The sequence below is a fragment of the Pan paniscus genome, chromosome X, assembly GCF_029289425.2.
Source record: "Pan paniscus chromosome X, NHGRI_mPanPan1-v2.0_pri, whole genome shotgun sequence".
Lineage (NCBI taxonomy): Eukaryota > Metazoa > Chordata > Mammalia > Primates > Hominidae > Pan > Pan paniscus.
This window is the reverse complement of record NC_073272.2, coordinates 55938263-55961252: the sequence shown is the minus strand read 5'-3', so window position 1 is coordinate 55961252 and position 22990 is coordinate 55938263. Positions and strand designations below refer to the sequence as shown.

General features: G+C 46.4%; 1 protein-coding gene across 4 annotated transcripts in view; it reads right to left on the bottom strand.

Annotated features, from left to right (window-relative positions):
- GNL3L (G protein nucleolar 3 like) overlaps positions 1-22990 on the bottom strand; it is a 95840-nt gene that overhangs the window by 49248 nt on the left and 23602 nt on the right. For 2 of the 4 annotated variants that reach the window (XM_055106924.2, XM_034950603.3), the window contains exons 9-16: positions 22194-22338; positions 19512-19599; positions 18819-18993; positions 18587-18729; positions 18133-18269; positions 15869-15996; positions 11908-12127; positions 9916-10043 (exon numbers count right to left, since the gene is read on the bottom strand). In XM_055106924.2, the coding sequence (XP_054962899.1) occupies positions 9961-10043; positions 11908-12127; positions 15869-15996; positions 18133-18269; positions 18587-18729; positions 18819-18993; positions 19512-19599; positions 22194-22338 (1119 nt within the window). In that variant the 3' untranslated portion in view covers positions 9916-9960. Of the gene's footprint in view, positions 1-5227; positions 10044-11907; positions 12128-15868; positions 15997-18132; positions 18270-18586; positions 18730-18818; positions 18994-19511; positions 19600-22193; positions 22339-22990 lie in introns of those variants that run through there. The other 2 variants (XM_063601972.1, XM_055106925.2) reach the window with 1 other exon arrangement.

The following is a 22990-nucleotide window of genomic DNA, read 5'->3' as shown; positions in this document are numbered from 1 at the left end:
TGATAATAACATTAAATGTAAATGGATCCAAACATCAATTAAAAGGCAGAGACTGTCAAATTGGATAAAAAAGCAAGAACCAACTATATGCTGCCTATGATAAATGCAGTTTAAACATAAACACACAAATACATAAAAAGTAAAAGGATGAAAAAGATATACCATAAACTAGCCCAAAAAAGCTGCAGCAGCTATATTTATACTAGACAAAATGCATTTCAGAACAAAGAATACAAGGAAGTTCATTTCAGAATGACAGTGGGGTCAGTTAACTAAGAGGACATGACAATCCTAAAGGTCTATGCACCTAGCATGAAAGGTTCGAAATCAATTAAATAAAAACTGATACAACTACAAAAAATAACAGACAAATCCACAATTATCGTTGGGGACTTCGATAGTCCTCTCTTAATAACTGATAGAACAAGTAGGCATAAAGTCAGCCTGGATATAGTAGACATGAAAAACACTATCAACCAACTTAACTTGGTTGACATTTATAGAAGACTACTCAACAACAGCAAAATTTATTCTTCTCAAATGCACATGAAACATATTACCAATACAGACCATATTCTGGGCCATGAGACAAGTTTTGATATGTTTTAACATATTCAAGTCATATAAAGTACATTCCTTTACCATAATGTAATTAAATTAGAAGTCAATAGCAGAAAGATCTCTGGAAAATGTCCAAATATGTGGAAGTTAAATAACACAGTTCTAAGTAACACAAAAATCATAAACTTTTTGGATAATAAGCAAAACGAAACAATAAAGATAAAGCAGAAACCAATGAATTAGAAAACAGAAAACAGAGAAAATCAATTAAACCAAAATGTGATTCTTTGAGATGATCAATACAATTGATAAATCTTTAGCCAGATGATCAAGGGGAAAAAGGCACAAACTATTAATATCAGGAATGACAAAAGTGGTATCACATTGTGTTAGTCTTCCAACTTCGTTCCTTTTTCAGAGTTGCTTTGACTACATTCTAACTACTTTGCATTTCCTTATCAATTTTAGAATCGTTTTAACAATTTATACAAAATGATAAGAGGATATTAACAACTTTACAAAAATTAATTTGATAAACTACATGAAATGAAGAACTTTCTTTAAAATACTAATTACCAATCCTCACACAAGAAGAAATATAACCTGAATAGCCCTATATATATTTTAAAATTTGAAATTGTAGTCTTAAACCTTCCCACAAATAAAACTTACTGGTAAACTCTAACATTTAAGAAATGATACCAATTGTACACAGACTCTTCCAAAAACAGGAAACACTTCCCAACCCATTCTATGAGGTCAGCATTACCCCGATACCAAAGATAAAGACATTAAACAAAAGAAAACTTCAGACCAATATCCTTATGTAGATGCAAAAATTCTAAGCAAAAATTTATCAAATTACATCTGCGGTAGGCTGAATAATGCCTCCCATCCTCAAAGATCTACAGATCCTAATCTCCAAAACTTTTGAATATGTTACTTTACATGGTTAAAGGAACTTTCCAGATGTGATTAACTTAAACATATTGAGATGTGGAGATTATCCTAGATGATCCCAATGCATGCAAAGTAATCACAAGAGTCCTTTTAAGTGAGAGGCAGGAAGATCAGAGTCAGAGAAGATATAAGGATTGGAAGAGAGGTTCAGAAAAGAGAAAAAATACTACATTGTTGGCCAGGCGTCGTGGCTCACGCCTATAATCCCAGCACTTTGGGAGGCCCAGGCAGATGGATCATGAGGTCAGGAGTTCAAGACCAGCCTGGCCAACACGGTGAAACCCCATCTCTACTAAAAATACAAAAAATTAGCCGGGCATGGTGGCGCATGCCTCTAATCCCAGCTACTTGGGAGGCTGAGGCAGGAGAATCACTTGAACCCAGGAGGCAGAGGTTGCAGTGAGCGGAGATCGTGCCACTGCACTCCAGCCTGGGCGACAGTGTGTGAGACTCTGTCTCAAAAAAAAAAAAAAAAAGATACTACATAGTTATTTTGAAGATGAGGAAAGAAGCCATTATTCTAGGAATCTAAGCAGCCTCTAGAAGCTGAAAAAGGCAAGGAAATGGATTCTCCCCTAGAGTCTCTGGAGAGAGTGTAACCCTGACAACACCAATTTTGGCCCAGTGAAACTCATTTGGGACCTCTCACCTCTAGAAGTGTAAGATGATAGATTTGTGTTGTTTTAAGCCACAAAGTCTGTGCTAATTTTTTACAGCAGCAATAGAAACTAATATAACTTCCCAACAATTTATTAAAAGAATAGGCCGGGTGCAATGGCTCATGCCTGTAATCCCAGAACTTTGGGAGCCTGAGGCGGGTGGATCACAAGGTCAGGAGTTCGAGACCAGCCTGGCCAATATGGTGAAACCCCATCTCTACTAAAAATACAAAAATTAGCCGGGGGTGGTGGCACGCACCTGTAGTCCCAGCTACTCAGGAGGCTGAGGCAGGAGAATCACTTGAACCCGGGAGGCAGAGGTTGCAGTGAGCCAAGATCACGCCACTGCACTCCAGCCTGGGTGACAGAGTGAGACTCCGTCTCACAAAAAAAAAAAAAAAAAAAAAAAAGAATAATACATCATGACAAAGTGGGGTTTATCACAGGAATGCAGGATTGGTTTATCATAAGAAAATCAATCAATATAATTTATTACAACTACATTAAAAACAAACCACAAAAGAAAAACCATGTAATCATTTCAATAGATGCATAAAAACATTTAAGAAAATCTAACATCCATTCCTAAAACAAACCCTTAGCACCTCATACTAGTAAAGGGCAATACAAAAATCTAACATATTTAATGGTTAAAGGCAGAAAGAATACTTTCCCCCAAAGTCAGAAACAAGACAGGGATGCCTGTGCTCACCATTCTTTTTTTTTTTTTTTGAGATGGAGTTTCGCTCTTGTTGCCCAGGCTAGAGTGCAATGGTGTGATTTCGGCTCACTGCAACCTCTGCCTCCTGGGTTCAAGAGATTCTCCTGCCTCAGCCTCCCAAGTAGCTGGGACTACAGGCATGCGCCGCCACACCCAGCTAATTTTGTATTTTTAGTAGAGACGGGGTTTCTCCATGTTGGTCAGACTGGTCTCAAACTCCCGACCTCAGGTGATCAGCCCACCTCAGCCTCCCAAAGTGCTGGGATTACAGGCGTGAGCCACCGCACCTGGCCACCACTCTTACTCAGTGTAGTACTGGAAGTCCCAGCGACTACAATAAGACAAAAAAAAAAATGCAGACATATATATTAGACATGAAGAAATAAAACCATGTTTATTCACAGAAGATATGATTGTCTATGTAGAAAGTCTGGTTAAATCTGCAAAAAAAGCTACTAGAACTAAGTGACTTTAGCAAAGTTTTAGCACATACTGCTAGAAAAATTGGGTAACCGTATTTTTTTAAAAAGCATAGATTCATACCTTGTACCATATACAAAAATTGACTCAAAATGGATCATAGACCTAAATGTAAAACCTAAAACTATAAAACTTTTAGGAGGAAACATGGGAGAAAACCTTTGTCATCTCATGTTAAGCAAAGACTCCTCTGATGTAACACAAAAAGCATGATCCATAGAAGAACAAATTAATAAATTTAACAGCCATGGTGGCACATGCCTGTGGTCCCAGCTACTCAAGAGGCGGAGGTGGGAGGTTCGCTTGAGCCCAGGAGGTCGAAGCTACAGTGACCTATGAGCACACCACTGCACCCCAGCCTGGGTGACAGAGTGAGATCCTGTCTCAAAAAAAGGGGAGAGATCTCCATACCCATCTTCATAACAGCATTTTTCACAATAGCCAAAAGGTGGGAACAATGCACATGTCCATCAGTGCATGAATGGATAAATAAAATGTGGTATATACACACAATAGAATAATACTCAGCATTAAAAAGAAAAGAAATTCTGATGCAGGCTACAACACAGATTAAGCTTGAATACATTATGCAAAGTGAAATAAGCCAGTCACAAAAAGATAAATATTATATGACTATCAGGGTATTCAAATTCAGAGACAGAAAGTAGCATGGCAGTCACCAGAGGTTGTGGGCAGAAGGGGTTGGGAGGTTATTGTTTAATAAGTACAGTTTTGGTTATGCATAATATAAATCATTCTGCCATAAAGACACATGCACACATATGTTCACTGCAGCACTATTCACAATACCAAAGACATGGAATCGACCTAAATGTCTATCAACGACAGACTGGATAAAGAAAATGTGGTACATATGTGTGGGGATTATGGGAACTACAATTCGAGATTTAGGTGTGGACACAGCCAAACCATATCAGATGGTAACGTTTATGTTCTGTGTATTTTACCATAATTTTTAAAAATAAAAACAAATGTGTCAATAAAGCTTTCCCATAATGAAAAAAAGACACCGTTTACAGAATGAGAAGACAAGATACTGGCCAGGCACAATGGCTCATGCCTGTAATCCCAGAACTTTGGGAGGCTAAGACGGGTGTATCACTTGAGGTCCAGAGTTCAAGACCAGCCTTGCCAACATGGTGAAACCTTGTCTCTAGTAAAAATATAAAAGTTAGCCAAGCATGGTGGCCTGCGCCTGTAATTCCAGCTACTCAGGAGGCTGAGGCATGAGAATTACTTGAACCCAGGAGGCAGAGGTTGCAGTGAGCCGAGATTGCACCACTGCACTCCAACCTGGGTGAGGACTCTGTTTCAAAAAAAAAAAAAAAAACACCCCTGTATCCAGCATATAATCCTCAAAATTCAAAAATTATAAAACAATCCAAAATATGCAAGAGATGTGAACACCTTGCCAAAGAAGATATGTAGATAGCAAATAAGCATATAAAATATGCTCAAATCATTAGAGAATGCAAATAAAAACGATGAGATACCACCACATACTTAATGTCAAAAAACCTGGCTGGGCATGGTGGCTCACACCTGTAATCCTAGCACTTTGGGAGACCGAGATGGGAGGATTACTTGAGGCCAGCAGTTCAAGACCATCCTGGTCAACACAGTGAGACCCCATCTCTATTTAAATGTATAAAAAAAATAAAAAAATTTAAAAATTTAAAAACTAAACTGACACCCCCAAGTACTAGAGAGGATATGGAAATGAAACTTTCATACTGATGGGAATGTGAAATGGTAGAGCCACTTTGAAAAACAGTTTAGAAGTTTCTTAAAATGTCAAACATATGCTTACCATATATCCCAGCAATCCAACTCTAGGTATTTACTATAGATAAATGAAAACACAAAATGTTGCATACAAATGTTTATAGCAGCTTTACTTGTAATCGTCCAAAACTGCAAAGATCCTAAACATCCTTCAACTGGGGAACAAACAGTAGTAAATCCACACAATGGAGTGACTCAGAAATAAGAACTATTAATATACTGAGAAATATGGATGAATCTCAAATGTATTACTCATAGCAAAAGAAGTCGCTCTCAAAATGCTACATACCATATAATTTCACGTATATAACATTCTTCAAAAGACGAAAATATATGGCCGGAAACGGTGGTTCATGCCTATAATCCCAGCACTTTGGGAGGCTGAGGTGGGTGGATCTTTTGAGGTCAGAAGTTCAAGACCAGCCTGGCCAGTGTGGTGAAACCCCCGCCTCTACTAAAAATACAAAAATTAGCCCAGCATGGTGGTGGGCACCTGTAGTCCCTGAAACTCGGGAGGCTAAGGCAGGAGAATCGCTTGAACCCAGGAGGTGGAGGTTGCAGTGAGCCAAGATCACGCCACTGCACTCCAGCCTCAGTGAAAGAGTGAGACTCTGTCTCAAAAAAAAAAAAAAAAAAGACAAAAATATAAGAACAAAGAAAAAGGCCAGGCGCAGTGGCTCACTCTTGTAATCCCAGCACTTTGGGAGGCTGAGGCACGAGGATCATGAGGTCAGGAGTTCGAGACCAGCCTGGCCAAAACAGTGAAACCCCATCTCTACTAAAAATACAAAAATTAGCTGGGCGTGGTGGCGGGCGCCCATAATCCCAGCTACTCGGGAGGCTGAGGCAGGAGAACCGCTTGAACCCTGGAGGCGGAGGTTGCAGTGAACCGAGATCACGCCACTGCACCACTCCAGCCTGGACAACAGAGCTAGACTCTGTCTCAAAAAAAAAAAAAAAAAAAAAGAACGAAGAAAAAAACCAGTGACTGCCAGGGTTTGGGTGTAGGGGACTGGTTTTGACTACAAAGTAGCAGGAATAAATTTGGTAGGGAGAGGCTAAGAGGACTGTTCTGTACCTTGGTTGCATTGGTGGTTACACAACTCTACACATTTATCAGAGTTTTATAGAACTGTATACCAGAGTGAATTTTACTGTAATGTAAATGTTTATAATTTTTAAAACCTGAAGGCATAAAATAAGCCTACTCATTGTATGATTCTATCGATATGACAGTCATACTAAAGCAAAACTATAGGGGCAGAAAACAAATCAGTGGTTAGCAGAATCTGAGGGTTGGGGGTAGGAGTTGACTACAAAAGGGCCTGGAGAGTTTTAGGGGGGTGATGCAACTATATTTCGATTGTGGTAGTGGTTCACTCCTGTATATGTTTGTACAAACTCACATAACTAAAACTATAAAGAGTGAACTTTACTATATGTAAATTGTACCCTAATTGTTTTGAAAAATGAAGGTAAAAAGTTAAGAAAATACTTTTTAAAAAAAAACCTTTGAGATATGCTGTAGGTAGAGAAACTGCACTCCCAACGTCTTTTTTGTTTTCCTCTTTTTTTTCCCCCCTGAGACAGTCTCACTCTGTTGCCCATGCTGGAGTGCAGTGGCACAATCTCGGCTCAATGCAGCATCGACCTCCTGGGCTCAAGAGATCCTCCTGCCTCAGCCCCATAGGTAGCTGGGACTACAGGCATGAGACACCATGCCCAGCTAATCTTTGTATTTTTTTGGTAGAGATGAGGTTTCGCCATATTGTTTAGGCTGGTCTTGAACTCCTGACCTCAAGTGATCCGCCTGCCTTGGCCTCCCAAAATGCTGGGATTACAGGTAAGAGCTATCGTAACTGGCCTGCAGTCCCAAATTCTTACCAACATGACTACTTTAGTTCTGTTTGATTTTGGCCAAATTATGCTCCCATGCTGTTTCTTACTCATTTAGATACTTCCATTTCTAATATTTACCTCCCAGCACTTCTCCATTACCGATGGGGTCACCTCCTGATAAACCCGTAATTTGCACGTTACAATGGGTTTACCAGGAAGTAGCCCCATCATAAGTAGAGGTGCATTCTGAATGTATACTGCTTTTCCACCAAAAATCCCACATCAAACCACCAAAAGTCGGGGACTGTCTGTATTTTAAATGCTAAATTATGAAACGCTGTATGGTTGCAAAATAGACTTAGCTGTCCTGGTATGCAATTTTTTATTATAACACTATCACATACCAGGAGAGTTCAATGAGATAGTGTGAAATAAGTTGTAGCCTATTCAAGAGCACAGAGTGTAGTTTTAGCAAGACACTAAAAACTAGTAGTTTAAGAAACTAGAGTTTTTTAAACCAAAAAAGAAAAAATTTAACGTTAAATGCATTTAACGGACTTGATAACAGAGACTGGCACAAAGTAGGGGCTTAATCAATCTTCCTTTGTTAAGGAGGCAGTACAATATAGAGGAAAGGGCCTGCATAGGGTTTTAATCACGCTTGGGTTCCAATCCTAGCACCACCACTTAATACGCCCACTTGGGTCTGGCCATCCTGTCAACTTTTTTTTTTTTTTTTCCGAGACGAAGTCTCACTCTGTCCCCCAGGCTGGAGTGCAGTGGTGTGATGTCGACTCACTGCAACCTTCGCCTCCTGAGATCAAGTGATTCTCCTGCCTCAGCCTCCTGCATAACTGGGATTACAGGTGTGAGCCACCATGCTCGGCCAACATTCTGAGATTACTTTTTTTTTTCATTTGGGGAGACGAATCCCTTACTAGCAGAGCTGTATTGAGGGTTAAAGGTGGTAATGGGTCTCCAGGGCTTGGTGCAGTTTGTACTCAACAAGTACGTAATTCTCTCCTTTGGTTGCCCCTGAATACAAGAGTGGTCTTGTACTTCCCTGCCTGAACAGTCCACAGCCAATGGCACTCCAGTCCTTGTCACATGGTTCCACTCTTAGGATGTAAATTAGGAGGTACCAGCTTGAGAGGCAGAGGCAAAGGCAAGGTTAAGATGCAGCTGTGGGGCTGGGCACAGTGGCTCACGCCTATAATCCCAGCACTTTGGGAGGCCGAAGCGAGTGGATCACTTGAGGTCAAGAGTTCGAGACCAGCCTGGTCAACATGGTGAAACATCGTCTCTACTAAAAATACAAAAACTAGCCAGGCGTGGTGGCAGGTGCCTGTAATCCCAGCTACTTGGGAGGCTAAGGCAGGAGGATCACTTGAACCCGGGAGGCAGAGGTTGCAGTGAGCCGAGATCATGCCATCACACTCCAGCCTGGGCAACAGAGCAAAATAAATAAATAAAGGTGCAGCTGTGGGTCGAAGGATGGTGTGGAAGTTTGGGGTAGACATCCAAGACTGCAGTAATGCTATGCCCAGGGTATATTTTGGGGCAAAACCCCCAAAATACCCTGGCAAAGAAAGAAGACTGTGTTTCAGTTGCAATCATCTACCCTAATCCCTTTCTGAGGGCCTCTGGCACTGCTTGGGCTCACTGCCCTTGTCTGATGGGGTAGGATCTCCCAGAGGAGACAGCTAATTATACTTTAATGAGGTGACTTACAGACACTGGAAAAGGAGTTGGCTGGTACACTCCCATACATAGCAGCTCTCTCGAGGATACAGTCTGTGAATAAATGGTACCAGAACCCTCTTGAGCCATGGAATTCAAATGCTGGTGCAATAGGAGACATGGTCACACAAGGGCAGGGTCCAGCCAGAGTACTTCAGTTAAAGAGATTCCTCCAATTCACAATCTGCCCAGAAATGCCCCCAAGACGGGGCTTCCCCCTAAAGCCGCCCTACTAACAGGTGCTTTGTTTTCTCTTCACGCAAACAGGGTAGTGCCTACCATACTTCAGCACAAGCCAGGCTTGTTTGTTCTCTTCTTCCCTCTACCCTATCCCTAGAACCTTCCAGAGACACAGGAGGCTCATTACTTTCTACTTTTTCTCACTGCCACCCAGGTGAAGACCTATGGACTTGGAAGATGCATGGCCCAAAGCCCACTGCAGGCATGCCTTGCCACTGAAATCTCCTGTGGGGTGGTAAAGAAACCATCACCCTCCCGGAGGGACCCCCAGGTCTACCAGCAACCTAACTTCTAGTGGCATATTCACCTGTCTAAGAGAGTTTTGTAGGCAGAGTTTTGTAGGTCAGTCCTCAACAGGTGTTAGCACCTGAGCTCTGCTGATACTTCTTTTATTTCTCTTGTAAAACAGAGTACGGGTTAAATAGAGGGTATTGGGTTTGGCAGCTGCAGCCCCTTGGGATTTTTTTTTTTTTTTTTTTTTGGGACGGAGTTTCGTGTTGTTGCCCAGGCTAGAGTGCAATGGTGCCGTCTGGGCTCACTGCAACCTCTGCCTCCCAGGTTCAGGCGATTCTCCTGCCTTAGTCTCCTAGGTTCAGGCGATTCTCCTGCCTCAGCCTCCCAAGTAGCTGGGATTATAGGCACCTGCCACTAAGCACGGCTAAATTTTTTTGTATTTTTAGTAGAGACGGGGTTTCACCATGTTGGCCAGGCTGGTCTCGAACTCCTGACCTCAGGTGATCTGCCCACCTCGGCCTCCCAAAGTGCTGGGATTACAGACGTGAGCCACAGCACCTAGCCGGGACTGTTTTTACTGGAAGAGGGGGAGAAGACACACAGTGGGGAAAGCGTTCTTTCAATATGCAGATGCTTCAGGGAGAACCAAACTATTTCACTGGTATTCCCCCGTACCACCGGAACTGGTGCTTGGAGCGGAAGGGAAGTGAGATCAGTCGATTAGTCACCAACACCATCATCAGCATTGCCAGAGAGGTCGAGAGCAGACATCATGGAATCAGACAGCTTGCTGGCGATTTTATCTGCAAATGGAGAAATACAGGCAATCTTTTGGTGGCTGGCTTGCCACCAGGAGGCCTGCTGACGCTGGCCTACATCTACCTTGGTCTACACCAAGCTCCTGAACTGGCTCACTTACCCCCAAACACTACCACAAAACTGGTGAGTGCTGGAAGCCACTGCTCAGCTTCACAGGTAGACAATCCATTTTTCTATCTGTGAAATGATCATCCCAACACAGCTTCTATCTCAGGGTTTCAGACTCACTGGGCTCCAAGTATTTTTGTCCAAATACCAAAGCAATAATTTTCTTTTACTATGTCAAACTTAGTGCTATACCATTACCCTCAAAACAAAGCTCTCACAGCAAAGGGCAACATGGCTGTATGTTCGCCATAAGCCTGAACGTTCACCACGCACACCTCCCATCCCCCAGACACACCCTGTTGTTCCTCAGGATGCCCCCCAGACTTCACCTCCTCCAGGAGGCCTTCTCTGATCACCCCTATCCAACCACCATCCCCAGGCTGGGTTAGGTTCCCTCACTGTGCTTGCTGGGTCTTCAACGTGATTACTATGTGCTCGTGCTGCCAAGGTCTGTTTTCTTGTCTCCTCCTCACTCCCTAATAAGACTAGGAGTTCAAAGGCAATTCATCTGAATTCCCAGGACTCAGTGTGGAGCCAGGCCAAGAGTGAATGTCTGATTGTGTATGTTTGGTTACAGAACACAATCTAGTTCAAAGAATAGGGCTGTTGGGGTCAATCAACCCAAAGTCTGTATTTTGGCTCCATCAACTACAAGTTGTCTTACCTTTAGCGTGTCACTTAATGTCTCTGGACCTCAGTTTTCTCACTTATCAAATAAGGGGAAGACTTTTGCAATGAGTTAGTGAAAAGTACAGCATGGAAACCCAAATGGGCCAGCTACACAATGTACCACCATTAAAACGAGGGGAAGAAGTTCTTTTGTGTATTAACATAGACATATCCCTAAGATATAGTGAGTGGAAAAATGATAGGGCAAAACCATGTGTCCAGTAGATTGGCATTTGTGTGGAAAAAGAGAACAAAGAATATATAGATATTTGCTTGTGTCTCAGAAAAGACACAATAAACTAACTGGCTGACGAGGGGGCGGTCTGGATGACTAGCGGGTGGGAGAGATTTTACTGTATATCCTCTTGTACCTGTAGGATTTTGAGTATATTGCCTATTGATATATAGCCTGCAAGCTACCTAACACATAGAGAGTACCTGATAAATAAATGGTCGTTATTTGATACATAGACTAGGCAGGCCAGTGGTTCTCCCAGTGTGATCCCCAGAGAAATAGCATCAGCTGGGAACCTGTTAGAAATACAAATTCTAACAGGCCCCACAGAAGACCTACTCAATTAGAAACTATGAGAGAGGGGCACAGAAATCTGTGTTTTAACAAACCCTCCAGGGAATCCTGATGCGAGCTGAAGTTTGAGAGCCACTGTGCTAGTAGTTGAGCCTCCTAGCTCATCCCTGCCCCCAACCCTAGACTGGAGCTGGACACAGAGAAATACTCATTCAGGAGCCCCAATCAAGATCCCAGGTGGGGCCACGTGCAGTGGCTCACAACTGTAATCCTAGCACTTTGGAAGGCCGAGGCAAGTGGATCACCTGAGGTCAGGAGTTTGAGACCAGCCTGGCCAACATGGCGAAACATCGTCTCTACTAAAAATACAAAAATGAGCCGGACATGGTGGCAGGTGCCTGTAATCCCAGCTACTCAGGAAGCTGAGGCAGGAGAATCGCTTGAACCCAGGGGGCGGAGACTGCAGTGAGCCAGAAAAAAAAAACAAAAAAAGATCCCATGTGGGCCCCTTTCAGAGCACAGGGTTGGTCAGGGGCTCCCACCTGCACGTTTCTGCATCTTCTTCTTATTTTTCAGGGCAGATGCCAGAGCCTGGCCCTGTTGCAGGGGGTCCGTCTCCATGATCCTCTGTAGCACTGAGCGGCGGTCCACTGAGCAGACATCCACCATACTGTTGCTCTTAGGGCGGTGGTCCACATTGCGTTTAGCCCACCCCATCTGATGACGGTTCGGATTGGTGCAATACCCAGTGAGATCTCCAATCTAGGAAGAGACAGAAAACATAACGATGAGGTCTTAACCCCCAGAGAACCTCCAAAGACTTCTGCAGAAAAGGCAGGGACACAGGCTTGGGTAAGAACAGGAGCCTGGAGCCATGTGGAACTAGGCTCCAATTCTGGCCCCACCACACTCCAGCAGGTGCTTAGTTAACTCTCAGCCTCAGTTCCCTATCTGTCAAACGGGGGGTGGATAAGGGGTAGTTTGCATGGCTTCTACAAGAATAAAATGAAAAGGTAGGCCGGGCACGGTGGCTCATGCCTATAATCCCAGCACTTTGGGAGGCTGAGACAGGTGGATCACAAAGTCAAGAGATCAAGACCATCCTGGCCAACACGATGAAACCCCGTCTCTACTAAAAATACAAAAATTAGCTGGGCATGGTGGCACATGCCTGTAGTCCTAGCTACTCGGGAGGCTGAGGCAAGAGAATCGCTTGAACCTGGGAGGCGGCAGTTGCAGAGAGCCGAGATCACACCACTGCACTCCAGCCTGGTAACAGAGACTCTGTCTCAAAAAAAAAAAATTTCTGGCAGGTGCAGTGGTTCACTAGGATTAGGTCTGTAATCCTAGCACTTTGGGAGGCCAAGGCAGGAGGATCACTTGAGCCCAGGAGTTTGAAACCAGCCTAAGCATCAAAATGAGACCTTCGTCTCTACAAACAATTCTGTTAAAAATTAGCTGGGAGGCTGGGCGTGGTGGCTCACTCCTGTAATCCTAGCACTTTGGGAGGCTGAGGCGGGCAGATCACTTGAGGTCAGGAGTTCGAGACCAACCTGGCCAACATGGTGAAACCTTTCTCTACTGAAAATACAAAAATTAGCCAGGCATGGTGAGGGGTGCCTATAATCCCAGCTACTTGGGAGGCTGAGGCAGGAGAATCACTTGAACCCAGGAGGTGCAGGTTGCAGTGAGCCAAGACTGCACCACTGCACTCCGGCCTGGGCAACAGAGCAAGACCCTGTCTCAAAAAATAAAAATAAAAATAAAATTAGCTGTGCATGGTGGCTTGCATCTGTAATCCCAGGCACTTGGGAGGCTGAGGTGGGGGGATTGCTTGAGCCCAGAGTTCAAGGCTGCAGTGAGCCAAGATCACACCACTGCACTCCAGCCTGGGTGCCAGAGCAAGACCCTGTCTTAAAAAAAAAATTTTTTTTGACATCTACTTTGTGTCCAGCTCTGTGTGGGGCAATGCTGGGACAGAGAAATGAGTGACTCCATTCCATCTTTTTTTTTTTGAGACGGAGTTTTGCTCTGTTGCCCAGGCTGGAGTGCAGTGGTATGATCTTGGCTCACTGTAGCCTGTGCCTCCTAGGTTCAAGCAATCCTCCTGCCTCAACCTCCCGAGTAGCTGAGATTATAGGCGTGCATCACCACACCTGGCTAATTTTTTTTATTTTTAGTAGAGACGGGGTTTCACCATGTTGGCCAGGCTGGCCTCGAACTCCTGACCTCAGGTGATCCACCCACCTTGGCTTCCCAAAGTGCTGGGATTACAGGCATGAGCCACCGCGCCCGGCCTCGGTTCCATCTTCAGGAAACAACCAGGCTAAAGAAGGTACAATGATCTATACCACTAATCAGAGTATGGTAACTGCCCATCAGAAACATGAAGGATGAGTGACTGAGGTTAGGGATGATAGTGGTGGTCAACATACTACTGATGGGGAGGGGTCATTCCTGACTGAACACTGAAAAAACATAGAGCACACCTAACTACCAAAAACAGTGTCTGTCTCTGGCTGGGCGCAGTGGGTCACATCTGTAATCCAAACACTTTGGGAGGCCAAGGAGGACGGATCACTTAGGGTCAGGAGTTCGAGACCAGCCTGGCTGACATGGCTGGGTCCTGGACCACATGCTGCTGACCCCCTTGCCCAGAGAACTCCTCAGGTTTCGAGACGTGGCTTGATAGGGTTTGGCTGTGTCCCCACCCAAAATCTCATCTTGAATTGTAAACCCCATAATTCCCATAATCCCTACATGTCAAGGGAGAGACTAGGTGGAAGTAATTGAATCATGGGGGTGGTCTCCCCCATGCTCTTATCATGATAGTGGGTTCTCATGAGATCTGATGGTTTTATGTGTTTGGTAGTTCCTCCTGTGTTCATTCGTCTTCCTGCCACCTTGTGAAGAAGGTGCCTGCTTCCCCTTCACCTTCTGCCATGATTGTAAGTTTCCTGAGTCCTCCCCAGCCGTGCCGAACTGTGAGTCAATTAAATCTCTTTCCTTTATAAATTACCCAGTCTCAGGCAGCTCTTTATAGCAGTATGAAAACGGACTAATACATGACTCAAGCAAGACTTCCTTGACCCACAGGTAGTACAGGTTAGGGTCCTTGGATCCATGCTGTCCCAACCTCGACCCCTATCCGCACCCTATGTGTCTCCCATCACAGTGCGGATGTCTGTGTCTGAAACCCACTAAAATATGAACTCCTCAAGGGCAGAGATGGGGGATGGACTGGCAGAAGAAGAGGCTGAAAAAACCTCTAGGAGTCATCATATCATGCCCTGCAGATCTTCAATAGCAGGCCACAGGCATATGGACTTGATCGTGTAGGTGTTGGGGAGCCATGAAATCAGTTTAAGCAGGGGAGGTGACATGGTCAGACTGGGCCATTAGAAACCAGGGGACACGGCCGGGTGCAGTGGCTCGCGCCTGTAATCCCAGCACTTTGGGAGGCCGAGGCAGGTGGATCACCTGAGGTCAGGAGCTCAAGACCAGCCTGGCCAACATAGTGAAACCCCATCTCTACAAAAAAAAAAAAAAAAAAAAAAATTAGCCAGGCATGGTGGCGGGCGCCTGTAGTCCCAGCTGCTCCGGAGGCTGAGGCAGGAGAATTGCTTGAACCCAGGAGGCGGAGGTTGCAGTGAGCTGAGCTCACGCCACTGCACTCCAGCCTGGGTGGCAGAGTGAGTTTCCGTCTCAAAAAAGAAAGAAAAAGAAAGAAAGAAACCTTGGGACATATGTCCAAGTAAGTGAGGGCTGGAAGCTTAGTTTAGGGTAACAGGAATGGTAGGGATGAAAAGGATGAAAAGCTTGTCAAAAGATTTAGGAGGGAGAAGACATAGGTCTTGCTGACTGACAGAGTATAAGATCCCAGGCCAGGCATGGTGGCTCATGCCTGTAATCCTAGCACTTTGGAAGGCCGAGGCAGGCAGATCACCCGAGGTCAGGGGTTCGAGACCAGCCTGGCCAACATAGCAAAACCCTGTCTCTACTAAAAACACAAAAATTAAGCCGGGTGTCGTGGCGCATGCCTGTAATTCCAGCTAATTGGGAGGCTGAGGCAGGAGAATCACGTGAACCTGGGAGGCGAAGGCTGCAGTGAGCCAACATCACGCCACTGCACTGCAGCCTGGGTGACAGAGTGAGACTCTATCTCAAAAAAAAATAAAAGAATAAAAAATAAAATAAAATAAAATCCTGGTACTAGTTAGGGAGAAGAAAGAGTCGTTTGCAAGTTGGACAACTGGGTGACTAGATAGTGATACCTGTTCTATGGGCTAGAACCAGAGCTGGGAAAGCTGCCTTAGAGAGCATGCCTGCTTCCTGGACCTGTCATTGCTTGGTAAAGGATGTACTAGGCCAGGCATCCAGAAGCCCACAGGGAGCGAGTGAACCACCCACATCTCACCACATGAAAGGCAGGTAAAAGGGATTGACCACTTCCCAGAGCCCTGGGGAGAGAAGAGGGTTGCCATGAACAAAGATGACAGGTACCTTATACACGGTGGTTTTATTTTCAATGGCATCTGCTATTTTCGTCATCGGAGAATGGAGCAACTTGATCTCCATTTCAAGTGGGTCCGTGTCACCCAACAGCTCATCAGATTCTCCGGTGGCCAAGCCTTTAACACAACCAACACCACTGTCAGGGCCCTGGCTCCCTTCTGTTGCCAGCCCCCCTGGTCAGGCCTCAGTGAAAAGGATACATGGATGCTTCCCAGGGGAGTCAGGTGCAGGAACTTTTTCACTCCTGCTGAGAGGCCACATCACCAAGAATTAAAAGCATGGGTTTTGCAGTAGGACATTCACTTGCTGGGAGCTGGACTCAGAGCTTCAGCTTCCTCATGTGGAAAATGGGAATTCCACAAGCCCTCTTCACACTGGGCTGCTGTGAGACATGGCAGATGTCTGTAATGCTCTGGCCCAAGATGCTGCTCTGTAAATGGCAGGCACTGGGATTCCCTCCCCAGGACCAGACTTTCTCCTCCTCTCTCTGGCCCCTTGCCTGGAGCTGGCCTCTACTGCAACCCTCAGATGTGCCCACTGCCCTGTGCCCCACTACCCTCATGCCTGCTTCTATAATTTTGCCCCTATTCCCTACCCTCGGCCTTCTAATCCCTACTCACCCTTCAAGATCCAGCACTAGGGCCAACTCCTCCAGGAAACCTTCACCACTAAACCTGTTCCTCACTGTCTTCTCAATTTCTCAGACCTCAGTCTTTGGCCAAAATGTATTCTCAGTGATGGAGCACCTCTTGCCCTCACATCCAGCCAGGGTCAAGCATCATCATAAGAACATAAACTCAAACCCCTCTCAACTGCCCTACGTAACAGAAGAGGAAACTAAGGCCAGATACAGTGGCTCATGTCTGTAATCCCAGCACTTTGGGAGGCCAAGGCAGGCAGATTGCTTGAAGCCAGGAGTTCGAGACCAGCCTGGCCAACATGGCAAAACCCCATCTCTACTAAAAATAAAAAAAATTAGCCAGGCGTGGTGGTGCACACCTATAGTCCCAGCTACTCAGGCAGCTGAGGCACAAGAATCACTTGACCCCAGGAGGCAGAGATTGCAGTAAGCCCAGATCATACCACTGTACTCCAGCCTGGGCAACAAAGCAAGATTCTGCCTCAAAAAAAAACAAAAAGAGGAAACAAATTCAGAAAGGGGGCTGACTTGCTCAAAGCCACATGAAATACAAACTAGAAAGCAGGCAAGTCCTCTTAACCTCGTGTGTAACACAAGGACACTAAAAGACCCAGAGAAGGAAAACTACTGGACCTCAAGAGAAAAAACAGAGAATCTAGAAGCCAGGCTAGCCAACGCTTCCTCAACTACCCCATAATGTCTACAGACAAGCCCAGAAGGCACTGGATACCTTCCTTAGGCAGTGTAGAGAATGAAGCAGGGAGCCACAAGCCAGGGCTGCAGAGAGTAATATCTGAGGACGGCAAACATTCTCATGAGTTTCTGAGAGTCACATCTCTGTTCCCCAGCAAATAATCATCTTAATAAAAACTAACATTTACTGAGCATCTATTTACTATATGCCAGGCACTGTTGTTCTAAATGTCTTTTACATTATTAAAAAAATCCTCATAACTACCTTATCGGGTGGACTTACTGTCCCCATTTTACAGATGACATCATTGAGACAAAGAGGTGAAGTAATTTGTTTAGCATCACACAGTAAAAAGGAAACAAAGCTCGGATTTGAATCCAGGCAGTCTATACTTTTGGACACCCAGCTCCTCTGAGCTGGAAGAGTCTTCAACTGGGCAGGAGAACTGGGTCAAAGGCCACCTCTGCTGACATCCCTTTGGCAAATATCAGCTTTCTGTGACTCGGGTACCTTACTCACCAATAGGGGTAAGAAGGAAAATCTAGAAGTGGACCTGAAGTGGTTGTGAAAAAGCCTAAGGCAACATTAGAGAGTTTTTGAGAGAATGTCTCAGTCCATTCCAGGTCCCAAGAGACAGGAATGGAGCTTCACATTTCCAGAGCACCTCAATGGGTACCAGGCACTTTTTCTTTCATATTTACCAAAAGCTCACAACCACCCTCCCCCAACCCGCCCTGCCAGGGCCAGATTAGAATTCCCCACCTTGCAAGAAAAGAAATTAGGCCTCAAGCTGCTTAAGCAACTTGCCCAAAGCCCAAGTAGGGCCAAGGAAGCGGGAGGTCAAAAGTGGGATTTGCTGTCAGGTCTGTGTGGCCCCACTAGTGCAAGACCAAGTGCACCCACCCTGCCCACACTTACATTCCATGGTGTCTTCATTGGCCTGCTCAGTATCCTCGATGTCAAAGACCTCGGTCATTTCCTTAACGATCTCAGCACTGAGATGGGTGGGCAGAGTGTGAGTGGCTGGTGGTGGTATATAGAAGCTGATCTTCCCGCTGCATTGGGAGATAGGGGAGATTAGTGGTGCTGTCACTGAGAGAACCAATGACAATCCAAGAGACGATGAGTTTGCAGGCCAGAAACAGCAACGGAACAAGAAAACCCAGACAGTGGCTTCTGAACAAGAAGGAGTTGAGTTGCTGGATAATCACTGGGCATAAAGTTTCGAGCAGGACATGACCTGGCACCTTGGCCATCCTCTGCCCCAAGACCCAGGAAGTCAAGCTGCCCCAGCGGCAATGAGCACAGATGAGCCCCTTTGGGGAGCCAGGCTCCCAGCGGGCCTCACCCTTACCCCTAACCCCCTCCTCACCTCACCCAGTCAGCTAGGACAGCTTTGGCCGCCTGTTCCTGACTATATAAGCCTCCCTTCTTCTTCTTCCCCAAACGGTGGGCCACTGCCGTCAGAAAGTGCTCAGTGGTCTGGAACCCAGAAACGCCATAATAGTTGGAAATCTGGTGAAGGGAGGAAGGAGAGAAGTCATGAGGAGGAATGAAGGGCCCTCAGAGTAGGGCAGGGCATCAGCCAGGGCTCTGCTGCGGACCTCCTCCAGGTTGCAGCGCTGCAGGATGGTCTCCACTGGGGTCACAGGGTCTGCCAGCTTCTGCACGTGGACGCAGTTACGCAGGATGGTGCCCACCTCTGAGTTGGGCCCTGGGACAATGCCTGGAGCATCCAAGAGCCGGATGAACTTGTCCAGGTAGACCTCCTGCATGAATCTGGGGCGGGGAAGAAGAAAGCCCAGATGTACCTGGCATCGTAGAGGCCCCAATCACGAAGATGGGCCTGGGATGTGGGAGTGTAAAGGAGTGAGGGAAGGGTGCATTAGAGACGAAGGTGGAGAGATGTAGAGCTGGAGGAGGGGTGACTGGGGGTCTACAGACTTGAGGCTGATTCTAATCTATCCCTCTGCCACTGGGGACTGAGCTGCAGGATCTTGGGCAAGCTTGACTCTCCAAGCCTCAGCTGCTTCATCCAGTCAACAGAGCTCCCATTTGTAGCCCAATCTTGCATCGTTATTCAAAAGCTTCAAGGCGCTAATGGGAACCACCCACGTGGGGACCTGGCCCACACCTAGGGTGTATCAGGAAAATGAGGGCTATGAGACTCCCATGCCTGGGGAAAGCATCAGGGGATGGTCCATGATAAGGAAAGGGACAGGGGCTGAAGGTATGGGAGTTGGGGGGAAATGGTAGGGTCAAGGAATTGTGGAGTGGAGGAGCAGGCAGGTGCTTACTTGGTAATTCCAGGAACAGCTCCCACGCTGCATGCGCGGCTGCGCTTCAGGCTATTGATCAGGCTGCTCTTCCCAACATTGGGAAGACCTACAAAATAGCAGCAGATGGCTCAGGGCAGAAGAGGCCCTCAGGAACACTCAGGCCAGCCTGTGTGAGGGAGGCCTAGCCAGGGGTAGTAACCAGGCCATGGGGAAGCCAAAAAATTGAGCCTGACCTCCTCCCTTCCCACCCCAGGCCCTGACAAAGCCCCTACAGGGCCTTTCTACCTCTCCCCTCCATTTGTGAGCATGCTAGATAGGTATGTCCCTCTTTCTAGATGTGACACCAACCTCCCACCCACAATCAGCCAGGCAGAGGTCCTCAATGCAAGGCCTCAGTGGCACAATCCAACAGAAGGTGGACATCGAGAAATGTCTAAGAAACAGAGAACAACCTGTCTGGGTGTATCACTCCATGGATGGGGATGGAGGTCATCTCCAGATGCCAGTCTCTCTGTGCAGCTGTCTACCTGAGGTGTGTATTTTGCTGTTTGGGCATCTGTCAGCCATTCTCACTCAGCCTGTGGATGTCTTTGTGTTTCCCCTTACTGGGCCTCATTCTCACCGTTCTCTTTCTGTATGTGCTCAATTTACATGTGTGTACTATTGTCTCAAGCATATGCTTGTTTCAACCCGAGAAAGCTGATTGCCTAAAGAAAAAAAAAGTATATGTCTAAGTATACCTCTCGTGCATGAAGCCTCTGCACACCTCTCTCCCCCCTCCCTCTCTCTAGGTCATTCTCATTCTAAATTATCACCATGCATGGAAGTCTCTACACATTCTCTCTCTCTCTCTCTCTCTCTCTCTCTCTCGGTCATTCCCATTCTCAGTATCACCACTTTTTCCTTTTCTTGTATCTCTCCCACTCAGTCTCTTTCTCTATCTTATCTTTGTTTCTCTCTGTGTCTTTGTATCTAAGCACCTCTTTCTCTGCCAATTTGTCTGTCTCTCATTCTGGCCATTGTTCTTTTCTCTCTGATTCTCTCCACCCCACCAATCCTGCCTCTATTTGTAATTCCCTCCATGCCAACTCCTGTCAGCCTCTGTCCATGCTCCTCATCTCTGTGGGCTGGTCACTTCATGGATGCCTCTCTGTATGTGTCTCACGGTGTCTCTTCTACTCTCTCCCTGTCTGCGCCTCCTTAACCTCCTCTCTGTATGTCTCTATTTCTCTCTGTACAGGTACACATACCTGCCTCATCGTGACATGTCTGGTATTTGTGTCCCTCTGTAACTCTGGGTATGTGATAATGTTCGAGGGTCAAAGTGTATGTGGGCACATGCGTGTCTTCTTTTTTTTGAGACGGAGTCTCGCTCTGTTGCCCAGGCTGGATCTCAACGGTGGCACGATCTCAACTCACTGTAACCTCAACTCACTGTAACCTCCACCTCCCAGATTCAAGCGATTCTCCTGCCTCGGCCTCCCGAGTACCTGGGATTACAAATGCCCGCCACCACACACATCTAATTTTTGTATTTTTAGTAGACATGGGGTTTCGCCATGTTGGCCATGCTGGTCTCAAACTCCTGACCTCAAGTGATCTGTGCGCCTCAGCCTCCCAAAGTGCTGGGGCTACAGGCATGAATGAGCTGCTACATCCAGCCCTCCTTGTGGTTCTATGCGCGTTGGGGGAGCAGCGTTGGGGTGGGTGTGTGTGGGAAGGGCTTAGTCTACATGCATTTTGACTCTGGTTCTGTCTCGCTAGATGTGCCTCCTCTGGATCTCTGGGTCTGTAGCGTGGGTCTGTGTATGTGTTTGTGGATCTGTATGTGTACTTAAGAGCTATGTGTATGTGTTCCTCTGTATCTACAGCCTTGTCCAGTCTGCTTCCATGTATGTCTCTCTCTGAATCTGTCTCTATCCCTGTAGTATGTTTGTCTCTCTCATTCTTTGAGAAAACATGTCTGCCTCTCTACATACATGGGTTATCTCTACCCTTCCTATGTCTCCCTCGGCAGATCTCTGTATGCATGTCTGTTTCTATGTCCCTTTTGGTGTTTCTGATTGTATCTCCCTCTTTACATGCCTCCATCATGTAAATTTGTCTCCTCTTTCCATTCCCCACCAATCCTGCCATCTGGCTTCCCAGTGCGTTCTCTGTGTCTTCTTCTGTATCTATCCTGGTATGCGTACCTATACCTTCTCAGTGTCTAGCTCTCTCTCCAATGTCTTTCTCACGTGGCTTCACATTCTTTCTCTGGTGATCTATCTCTGCCTCTCTCAATTTCCCTACTCCATTCCCATCATCCCTCCCTCAGAAACCTGTGCTCCAGAAAGGCCCAGGTTTTGATCCTCAGCTCTGCCTTGTCTTGCACAGGGCTGGGCTCCAAAAGTCCCTTTGCCCTTCTCTGAGCCTCACTCAGAATTCTCATCCGTAAAAGGCAGACGGTCACCCCACCCTCCCATAGCTCTGATAGGATGAGATGGTACCAACTCCAAGCCTGGCACCCTGCATTTGCTCCATGAATCTAATACTCAATACGCAGTGATGCCCACCCATCCAAGTTACAAATCACGAAACCCTTCCTGAACCACTCCTCTCTCCCCGCAAAAGACAATGAAGCTCCCAGGATCCTTTCCCCCAGCGAAGTGTCCGCTCAAGAAAGAAGCCTGAGCCCCATGACCACACAGCAGGTCTTACCCACAACACCCACACGAATGTGGGTGCGCACTTCACCAAGGCGGCAATAGTTCCCCAGAACCCTCATGAGGTTTTCAGCTCCAAAGCAGGCTTTGCTTTTCAGCAGTGACTCAGAGGCCTGACCTACTGGCACACTGCAACGATTCTGGAAAAAAAAAATGAATATCACAGAAGAGACATCAGGTGGCAGATGAGGTCTGAGCCCAGATTTCCAACTTTCAGGGCCTCCCTATGATCACTGAGCTCCTCAGCCTGAAACGGAAGGCTTCTCACACAGATCTTGAACACGTGTCATTTCCCCATTCCCCTCCACTGTCTTTGTGTCTCCAGTCTCCTCTGCCCCTGCCTCTGCTTCGACACATGTCACTTGCCTCCCTCGGCAGTGGCAGGATGGCATCCTGGCTCTAAATAGGCCAGGTTTGAGCTCCAGGTCTACTTCTCACAGGCCTATGTCCAGCAAAGCCTGCTTCCCTTCTCCAGGCCTCAGTGCCCTGTGTGCACAACAGGGATGCCCACCCTCCCTGCCTGCGCAGGGATGAGAGGGAGCCTGGCCCACAGCCTACCCTCCCTCAATTCCTCACACAGGACAAAGCCATCCCAACCTTTACTCCTGATGCCACCTCCTCTGCCCAGAATTCCCTCCCTCCTCTTCCCTTACTTTTTTTCTTTGAGACAGAGTCTTACTCTGTCACCCAGGCAGGAGTGTGGTGGCGCAACCTTGGCTCACTGCAACTTCCACCTCCTGGGTTCAAACGATTCTCATGCCTCAACATCTCAAGTAGCTGGGACTACAGGCA